General features: G+C 46.8%; 1 protein-coding gene across 1 annotated transcript in view; it reads right to left on the minus strand.

The window, feature by feature from the left end:
* LOC101853371 (dynein heavy chain 8, axonemal) overlaps window positions 1-9902 on the minus strand; it is a gene marked incomplete at its 3' end in the record, with an annotated part of 107937 nt that extends 98035 nt beyond the window's left edge. The window contains 4 exon segments of the mRNA XM_035968421.1: window positions 6189-6364; window positions 7346-7547; window positions 8804-8952; window positions 9585-9902. Of these exon segments, the coding sequence (XP_035824314.1) occupies window positions 6189-6364; window positions 7346-7547; window positions 8804-8952; window positions 9585-9681 (624 nt within the window).
* Window positions 9903-10797: the final 895 nt, after the last annotated feature.

Consider the following 10797-nt stretch of genomic DNA (forward strand, 5'->3'; position numbering starts at 1 on the left):
CCCCCCTGTCGACAATTTGGATACCAGGGATCTGCAGAGCAGGTCTCCCCCGAGTGTCCTTCCTTGCGGCAGCGAGGACACACTGCACCACGACTACAGCGCATCTGTGTGTGTGTCTGAAGCGCTGACAGTTGAAACAGCGCATCGGTTTCGGTATATATGGTCTTACTTCGAGTTCTAAGTATGCAATTTCTAATTTTGTCGGTTGTGTGGGTGTGTTGAAGGTAAGGATCCACGTGTTGGTACAGATTTCCTTGCCATCCCGCCGTATTTTGATACGACGAGCATGGACAATTCCATCGACCTCCTGAACCATCTCTTCTTCCGTACAGCCGCAGAGCTCTCGGCTGTTGATGACACCCTTGGATGTGTTCAGACTTCTGTGAGGCTGAACACATACAGAGATGCCACCAAACGAGGTGCAGGGCAACAGTTTGCCTGATTCTGTACTCGAACTGACCTGTATCAGGAGGTCCGTGGATCCTAGGTTTTTTAAATGTATTTTGGTTTATGTATACCGAAATGTTTTAGGGACTTGTGTATCTTAGTGTAGTGAGATTTGTATCTTGTTTTTCATCTTTTGGGGAGATCACCAGAAATGGTGACCACCCCAAATATGTTCTTTTTGGTAAGTCCCAGATGCTGACATGGTCAGCATCTTCGCCCGAAAGGCCCTTCTTTCTCTTGCCCAGGCCAGGAGTTGCACCTGCTTTCCTGTCTGGGACTTTTTGGGAATTGGGGTGGGAGAAATGTTTTTGATTGAATCCATGTGTATTTTGTTTTTTATTCATCTCCAGGGCTCCCCACCCGCCACCAAGTCCAACAAGGGGACACCGCTCGGATGTCCATAGCTGGTGCCAGGGCTACCCTGGAGGTGTACTCCCAATCAGACGGCAAGACATCTTGCCTTCTAACCAAGATTGGCCAAAAACCGGTTCTATGAACCGGTCGCAATCGATTGAATGCAGTAGGCCACTGCACCCGCCCGTCTAGACCGAATCTAGGGCCAAAGTGGCGTGTTGGTGAGGGAAGCCACACCTCAGCCACCAGGGTCCCCTTCTCCGGTCAGCAGGGTGCCTCGCGTTGCGGGGATTTGGGATCTATTCTTTGCTGGACCGGACCTTCGGTCAACAGAACGGAAAGAAAGATAGATGGATAGAAGACATAGCAAGAGCGGACAAAAGATGCCTACCCTACGTCAGAGAGCTAGTGATGTACGAGTGGCATCCCACTAGCGGGGGGGGGGATTACACCCCCTGTTGATGGAACAGCCAACTATTTTTATTTATTTTATTCCCCGGTCAGCTTGGGGAAGGACGAAAGAAGAAGGAAGAAAGACGATATAAGACAGACGATACACCAAAGTAAGTGTCGCCTATGTGCACCTGAGCGTAGATGTCCATGGGCGACAAATCACCAGTGAAGGGGTTGCACCTCCTGCTGGCGGAGCAGTGGGTCTATTTATATCCCCCCCGACCCACTGGGGGTTCCTCGGGACTTAATTTGCGCCTCCTGCTTTAAGGATATTGTCTCGTATACTTCCTTCGCCAGTGTGTGAGATATCTGAGTGTCTTTGGAAATCAGTTTTATCTGGAAGCACGCACTTCCATATGCAATTTGGCGGCCTGGGCCCGGCAGGGCTGTTGCCTGTTTGTCTTTACTATCAACGACGTCGTTGCCGAGGATCTCGCTTTCACCTGCGATCCACAGGATCGTTAGTTGGGGGGCTGTATTATATATGCGTAGTCGCATGTGTGGCGATGTTCCCATGAGAGCCATGCATAGCGACTGACGTTCAGTGAGGATAGTGACCGAGTTGTATACATCACACAGTTGATCGATCTAGTCAATGGCTATTTCCAAGGCTCCTTTCTCTTCCTCGAACGAGCACATGAATAGAGCCCCTTGCTCCTTTAGTGTCTTGACAACGGTCTGGTTGGACGGGTCCCCTGTTGTGATAATGACCGCCGCGCCGCCATCCGTGGTTCCTGCACTCTCCAAGTCGTTAGTGTAAATATTGTAAGGTGCGCCAAGTTCTCGTGTCCGACAAAGAGCAGTGCTTAAGATCTTTGTATTGGAGTCACTCCTTCCGCTTATGCCGTACAGGTGGGGGAAAACGATGACAGGATTGATTCCCTGTTCCCACGGCCTTGTGTCGAAATAACTAATGAGCCTTCTCTCGCAACTGAATAGATGTTGGTTCTTGTTGCTGGCGTCTTCGGCCCTCTCTGCGTCTCTTTGGGCGTCTGTGCACTTGTTCCGTTGCTGCAGTTCACCGGGGTGGTTGTTGTTCATTCGCAGAGCCTTCTCTCTTGATCGGAGGCGGTTAGCATTAATGGTGGACTCAATGCTGGGATCCCCGTTTCAGCTCGAAGTGCCTCAATGGGTGAGGACTGGGCCTGGGTGGTGATTTCAGTCGCAGACATCTGTTCTGAATTACCTCCAGATTATTTATCGGAGTTTTGCTCAGCCACAGTTGCCAGCTACTGCTCGCAAAGTTGAGGACACTTTATTGGTGAGGAAAACCTTACGTAAGTCGTCGAGCATCCTCATCTTCTGCGTGGCCTCGGCTATTACTGTTTTACCCTGTTTGCTGAACGCGAGCCTGCGGTCGAGTGTGACCCCTCGTAGTCTTGTGTGGGGCTCATACTTAATTGTCGAATCGTGATGTTTGGCTTCCATTTTGCGTCAGATGTTGAGAGCGTGAAGAATGTAGTCTCGCTCTTCAAGCCTTTCAGAATAAGTTTCCATCGCATACTCCAGCCAACAACGATGTCTACCGCTCTTTTTGCCTGACTTTCGGTGTAGCATGCTGTGCGTGACGAAGCAAGGGTAGAGACGTCGTCAGCGGGGAGCGATATTGTGAGATCATTCGGGAATAGCTTCACCAATTCGTTGATATATAAGAGGAAGAGGGTGGGTGCCTGGACGGAAATCTGTTGGAGGCCTTGGGTCATTTTCCTGCTCTTACTCAGTATTCCGTTGATTCGGACTCTAACTTGACGATTTTAAAGGAAGTCATTCAGCCATAATACGTATTTATCTGGGACACCTCTGTCTAGGAGGGTGTGCCCTTCGCCAGACCGTGTCGTATGCCTTTGAAAAATCGAGGAGGACGATTACCGATTTTCTCTTCTTTTGGAAACCATCGAAAATTGTCTGCGTAATTCTCAGAACTTTCTCTTCCACGCCTCTTCCCTTCTGGAAGTCAGCCTGCAGTTCGGAAAAGCAGCTGTTCCGTCCAGATACCATTCTCTTCATAACTTGATGACGTAGGATGTGAGGCTTATCGGTCCAAACGACGTTAGTTCCGATGTTGGTTTGGCGGCCTTGAGAAGGGGGACAATAATGGTGTCCCTCCAGACTTGTGGGGCGTCTGCTGGGCGAAATGGCATGTTGAAGATGGAGAGCAGTTTCTTAAGCGCAGTGGGACCCAGGTTTTTGAGGAAGGACGGAGGGGTGTAGTCTGGTTCGGGTGATCCAAGAGGCTTCATCTTTGCGACAGCATTCCTCAGTTTTGCGATAGTGAAATGGAGCTGGTCTTCTCCCGGGTTGTTCTGTAGATTTTTCAGTCGCTGTTTGAGTTGCCGGTTCTCGTCTCTGTCTTTTTTCAACATGCCTCGGCTGGTGACCTTCGCGTAGTGGTCTGCGAATAATATGTCCGCCTTATGCTTGCTTGAAGTCACCAGTCGCCCCAAGTGCGACACCATTCATTTGGCGAGTTTCTCTCAGTGGTACCGTTGAGGCTTCTTATGACTTTCCACATCTAGGCGTCGTCCTGCGAGTTGGTGGTTTTCTCATGCAGTTTACGCCAGGCGTCGGCCTTGGCGTCGCAGATCGCCTCCTGTGCCACACGGCACGCCTCCAGCCACTCTTTTCGGCGGGTTCTGACCTCTTGGCGGAGTTTATTTCGCTTCCCGATTGCTCTTCGAACTGTAGGGGATTCCCATGTCTGTGTGTACCTGCCTGGTTTCACAGTGCCGACAATATGGGTACCGGTGTCTATCAAAGCAGTGTGGAGTTCTGACACCATGTTGCGGAAGTGGCTGTTCGGCGGCATTCTCGTCACAATGGTACGTTCAACGGCGTCAGTGAAAACCTTAACGTCTACGCCGAACGATTTCCAGGTGACCTGACCCTTGAATACCGACCCATGGCTGGCGTCAGTGTTAAGGGTCACAAAATCAGCGTGTGGTCAGAGCTGCCAATTCCGTCTACTGGACACCGTGGGTGCTTCCCGCTCCATGCTGACCTAAATATAGAGACATCGGGGGCACTTTTCCTCGGATATGTGGTGGAGTAGAGGGAGTGGGGTGGGGATAAGAATGGTTGTCATAACTCGACTTGGTGTTGACACGTGCGTGTGTTCCGTCGTTCATGACCGCCATGTCATTATCCAGTGTCCAGCTAAGCAGACTCTCCCCTCTTTCATCCAGTGGTTGAACTGGGTCTCACTGGAGACTGGGCTTTATAATCACCCTGGATGATGGACACGGGTGTGATTGGGAGGTCGTCGGTGGTCAGACACGAAGATTGTTGCGACGGGATCAGACCGGCGGGGGGGACATTGGATGTAGCATACTGTGACCCATTTCCTCTTCCCAATCTTCACCCTTGGCATCGATATTTCAGTTCCGCTGATGGACCCGTCTCGGACATGCTCGAAAACTAGGGTATTCTTGAGGCAAGAGATGAGGCCTCCGCCTCTGTCCTGGTTTCGCCTGTTCATTCTGATAGATGAGTATACCTCACAGCTCTCACAGTTCCAGTGATAGTTACCTTCCGTAGCGGCGTTTGCGTTAGTTTCATGCTAGGCTTGTGAAAGTACTGGGTGCAGGACGCGCACGCAATCGGTGTGGCATTCGCTCGGGTTGGTTTCTGGGCCGTGGGGTGGGTGGATAGCTGGGGGGGGGGTAGATCTGATAGTGTCGTATGTGATTGGGATTGCAGTTGGTGCCGTGTTGTCGGAGTGGATTGCACACCTCCATTTTTTCAGGGGTGGCACCTGCTGATGCAACTGCATCTAACGTCCATGCGGCCTTCGTTAGAGCATCCTGATTCGGCGCAGCGAAACCGGCCGGCGTTTTTCCCGAGCAGCATCCTGCAAACGCTGCATTCCTGTCTCGTAAGAGGTACTTATCGAAGTGTTTGGTCGACAGGGAGTGGGGGGGGGGGGGGTAAGCCGTGGGCTGTGCAGAGCCGTTCGCGCTTCCTGGAGTATCGGGAGATGCCACTGCAAAATTTTTTGGACATTTTTGCAAAAGGGGATCTGAACCAAAACGGAGCAAAACAAGTAGACCAGCACTGACTTCATCAGTCCATCAACACAGTAACGTTGAATCTTGTCTCGTAATTGTCATCCTTTGAAGGAAAATTCTATATCACATAAATCACAAGATCTTAATACATATTATGATGGTATATTTTTTTATAACATCCAGAACTTACAGCAGTCAGGAACACCACTAAAGAGTAGAGCATATAAAGAAGTCTACATGTTGCGCGATCACAACTCACTCCCTGTTGTTGTTGTTGTTCTCGTTGTTGTTGCTGCGGTGCTGTTGTCCTTGACTTTGCTCTCTGTCAAGGGGTTAGTAAATTTGCCAATATAGACTCAGTGCTGTAAAGCAGTATCTCCATGACAGACTTCGAATTGCAGACATTGCTGGAAAGCGGTATCTCCAGCTACGAACGCGAAGTTGATTGGAAAGTGTGTATCTTTCTCCCCCCCCCCCCCACCCCCCTCCCCCATAAAATCCTATTCCTATTCCTCTACCAGGAGCTGAGAAGGATGCACACCGAGATACCTACTCGAACCGAGCAGGACACACACAGACCTAATAGGGAGACAGAGGATTCTACCAAAGTTGAGAGGGGCGCAAACAGACCTGATAGGGAGAGTTTAGTTTTAGTAAGAATTTTACGGTACCTGCAACACAAAAAGATCATATAAGTGCCGAAGAATAGATTGTGTGTTACAAGAGAGTAACATGCACAAAAAAGAAGGAATGGAGATAAGGACGACAGGTGTTTGGTGGAAAGAAGGAGCAAACCACACCAGAGCATACGCCAACCACCCACTGATAGGGAGAAAGATGATTCTTCCAGAGCTGAGAGGGACACACACAGAACTGATAGGGATACAGAGGATTCTACCAGACCTGAGAGGGACACACAGATGTACCTACCTTCTCGACCTGTCCACACCACAGACTGGCTATCTCCTCCACCACAGCCAGCAGTGTCTTGCTCTGGGCCGCCGCCAGACACGAGTCCACGTCACACAGCTCATCTATCTTGACCATCTTTGCCGGGTCGTCCAGCACCGCAAGACGTACGGCCTCCTGGACGTGCTGCTCGGCGCCTGGGGAAATGGGGGGAGGGGTTCTTGTAACACTTGCAATAAGGTCATACGTTTGCTTTGTTTGTTTGTCTGCTTGCTTGTGTGCTTACCTGTGGGTTTGTTTGTTTGTTTGTTTGTTTGTTTGTTTGTTTGTTTGTTTGTTTGTTTGTTTGTTTGTTTGTTTGTTTGTGTGTTTGCGTGTTCGTCTGTTCGTTTTTTCGTTCGTCCATTTTCGTTTGTTCGTTTGTTTATTTCAGTAAAGAGAAGTACATTTATTTTAGTTTTAGTAAGAGTTTTATGGTACTTGTAACACGTCTTACAAGAGAGTAACAAACACAAAAAAGGAGGGGAGATAGAGACGATGGATTTTTTTATAGGAAAGAAGGAGCAAACCACACCAGAGCGCCCGCCAACCACCCACAGAGAAGCATATCGACACCAAAATGGTCATTAAAAATTAAGACAGACAGACTGTAGCAACAGGGGGGAAATAAACTAGGACCTTCCAGTGTCGCCCCCTAACCACCCGCATATATGTGCTGAAGATTAGAGGTCTAACTAGAGAGTAACCCACCAAGAAGAGAAAAAGGAGGAATAAGGACGATATATGTTTGATAGAAAGAAGGAGCAAACCAAACCAGAGCACCCGCCGACCACCCACGTGGAATGTACCTTGTAAGGCAAGACAGAGGCTAAAACATAAATGCTACCAGAGGACTGGCCATTTTAGAAAAAAAAATAAGTTTCCTCATTTTTTTCCCTCCTTCCAAATGTGACCTATCTGCTCAAGATCAAAACTAAGTAGTTCGTACTGTCTGATAAGCTTAGGTTTTAAAAACAAAAATTAAACAACCAGTATGAATAACGAAATTATGCTTCTTTTTTATAGTGACCAAAACGTACGCACTCATTAATTTTAAGCAAAACCAGCCCTGAAAAAAAGTGTGTACAGATGGAGTTGTTAAAACTTTTCAAAATCATGACAAAAATCCATCTACGTACACAAGACGTGCTGAGTGAAGTTGTCAATGGCCAGGTTATGCTCCACGATCTTGCACTTTTTGGGGTCCGGCTTGACGGGAGTCGCAGTCTCTAGGCTCTTGAGTCGGCCTAGCGCCGGCTTGAACACTCGGCCAAACAGCTCAGCCATGGCGCCGAAAAAGCCCTGTTGTTGTGTCACAAACACTTCTCCCGACATAACCTCCTGGTGGTAGTGGATGATACTTCGTTTTTTGTAAGCGTTTTACGGCACTTGCAACACAGTCAGTTCATATGGGTGACAACGATTATATTATGTAGTTGCAACTTGTAACACCACTAGTCTTCGGCACTTATTTGAGCTAAGTGTGATGCAAGTGCCTTTAAACGCTTTCTAACAAGAGAGTAACCAACACCTAAAGGAAGGAGAGGAGACAATGGCCATTTTGGTACAGCCGTTTGAAATGAAATCGTTGAATTATTCGCCCTGCACATAAAAGACGGTGAGTTTGATTAATTTATTGAGTAGATCTATGTTGTTTTACGGCGCTATCGACATAGACTTTGAGTTTGTTTCCCGAGTGGAGAAGTTACTTTTTTCTCTTTCCTGTTGACAAGCAATTAATTACACATTTAGCAGCCTGAGCTGATCTTGAAAAATTGGGGCGAAGCATTTAGCATCCAAAACAATCTAAACTGTGCCGGTGAGAACAAGAAGGGTTAACAATCCATACATGTTTAATCTTTACACTGCCTCGCCCGAGACCATGGCCCGAGACCATGTACGCTCTGAGTTAAGATTGTAAAGCCAGGTCATCAGCTTTAATACGCGTTTTACGGCACTTGCAACTCAATGTGGCCATATAAGTGCCGAAGATTAGAGGTGTTACAGGAGAGAAACAAACACAAAAAGAAGGTGGAGAGATAAGGACGATAGATTTTTTATAAGGAAAGAAGGAGCAAACCACACCAGAGCACCCGCCACCAATCACAGGCCTAGCAATGTAGGAGTTAAGTAAGTATGCGTAAAACTTCATCATATCATCAGCAGCAGCAGCAGCAGCAGCAGCAGCAGCAGCAGTGTTTGGAAAGCAAGTAGGGGGAAGAGTCTTGTTTGATTTCCTGGCAAAATAACATTACAATATAAAATGTTTAAGATTTGTTTAATAGACACAGCTCAACGTTTCACCTCTTGGGCTTCCTCAGGAGCAACTGAAAGAAAAACTAAACGGGCGGTGTATACTAGCAGGGAAAGGAGCCTCATCATCATCATCATCATCATCATCATCATCATCATCATCATCATCCTCATCATCATATCCCATTTTTCTTGCTTTGTTTTTCTTGAAGCATAACAATCTGTACATTGTACCATTTTGACACATGTTTACGTAACTTACAAATAAAATCGGCATCAACGTTGGAACACGGGACAACTCTTTTTTTTTTAAAGTATGCGCATGTAAAACACAGACGACTAACATCAGAAACGTTCTTCTCCTCCAGCGCCACCGGGCTCTTCTTCAGAAGAAACACAACTTTCCCCTCGTACCGGGGCCCAGAGCCGCAAGAGACGAACAGACGCATGGCCCGGTGATCCTGGGACATCTGGGCATAGGAACGGCCGCAGGCTGAAATGGAGGCGGGGGAGGGGATGTGACCAAATACAGACCCACAACCAGAGGCTATTCAAAAGATTAATTGTTGTATGAATTTGACAGAGGTAGTGACAGGTGGAAGTGATAGCGCACTGCTGACAGTGACAGATACAGTTACAGTGACGTGGTTTAGTGAGTGTTTAACGGCACTTGCAACACAATAAGGTCACATAAGGGTCGAATATCGGAGGTGTTACAAGAGAGTAATAACACAAAAAGATAATAGATGTTTGATAGGAAAGAAGAAGTAAACCACACCAGAGCACCTGCCAACCTCCCATAGTTACAGTGACAGCCGTGATAGTGGCAGTGACAATGACAGAAACAGTTACAGTGACAGTGACAAAGACAGTAACAGTGAAAGTGACGTTGGTTGTTTTTTTAATTGATCTTTAAAATGACGATGGTTGTATTCAGGAAAAAGAAGCACATCGTACATCAACACAACAATGGCTTTAGAGATGGGTAAGGAAAAGAACAAATGAAGTAGAACCTCCAGCGGCGTCTTCCAAACATCCACATTGCATCAGTATTTACCTTCCAAGTTAAATAACAAAATCAAACAAACAAGCAAAAGAACAGCCAACTTGTACGTGTGTACATACCCTCGAAAGACAGTTCAGGTCCCATCTGGTACTGACACACCAAGAGGTTGCCATCCTTGGATGAGAACTGACTCAGGGCTCTTAAAAACTGGAACATTTACACGTATGTAGTGTATTATGAGTATAGATCAAAGCTTTGAACAGTGAAATCTTAAATTTAGCAGATCCATCATTATTCTGAGGCTTCGACTGCATTTGCCTTTTTCTTCAGACTGAAAAAAATTCTGCGTTGGGTGGGATGAGATGGGGATAACACATATTTTGTTTTGTTTTTGGTCGCTGTGTGATTGTTTATTTGTTGGTTTGTTTGATTGATTTTTTAAGGGGGGGGGGGGTTTCCTGGTTGTTGTTGTTTTTTTTGTTTTTTTAATTTTTGGAAATTGGAAACTGGCATAGTTGTGTTTTTTTAAGTTGTGTCTTCAATACTCTGTATTTCTTTTAAAATTATAACTTTAAAATGGGGTTATTTTAAGCTAATTTCAATAAGCAAATCGACAGAAAACTTATCAAACAAATAGCATGCATGGGAATCAAACAGATTTGCAGATTTGGGGGGGGGGGCGCTAGGTGATGAGACAGACAGAAGTACAGAGAATGAGAGTGGTGCCCATCTTAAATGCTGGTGTCTCAAGAAGTTCGGATAGATACAGCAACTTTCGAGGAAAATCCAGGAGAATACCTAACCAGCCGATAACTGGAACGATCAAGAAGCCAACCCTTTCATGGATCCTGGAGAGGATTGTACCGACTGCGATGATACCTATTCTCCAGCCAAGCACCTAAGCTACTAAGTTATCATCATCCAGTGCCAGATCTGCGATAGACACCGGCGATCATGGTTCTCCATTCATTCCTCTGCTCAGATACTGTTTAAAAATGAGCTACGTTTCCCTGATCTTTCCCCGTTGCCCATATGTTGTTTAGACTCCCTAAGAAGGTTGCTCTGGGCCTACCCCTGCCTCTTTTGACTTCAATTCTGTCAGTGGAAGCTAGATGTTCAAGACCTTAATGTCTATAATTCAGGTGTCCCATAAACTGCATTTGTCGTTTTCTGATTGTTTTTAACAGTGAGAGTCATCTTTTCCCTGATTATTCTTGGGATATTACACAGTGGTTTACAGTTGCCTACTGCCGGTTTATGTACAGTTTTCTCTGCTAGCCTTTGTCATCCACTGACAAACTACTAGGCAGTGGGGGCTTTGGTAGAATTTAT

This window comes from Aplysia californica, unplaced genomic scaffold, assembly GCF_000002075.1.
Source record: "Aplysia californica isolate F4 #8 unplaced genomic scaffold, AplCal3.0 scaffold00058, whole genome shotgun sequence".
NCBI lineage: Eukaryota > Metazoa > Mollusca > Gastropoda > Aplysiida > Aplysiidae > Aplysia > Aplysia californica.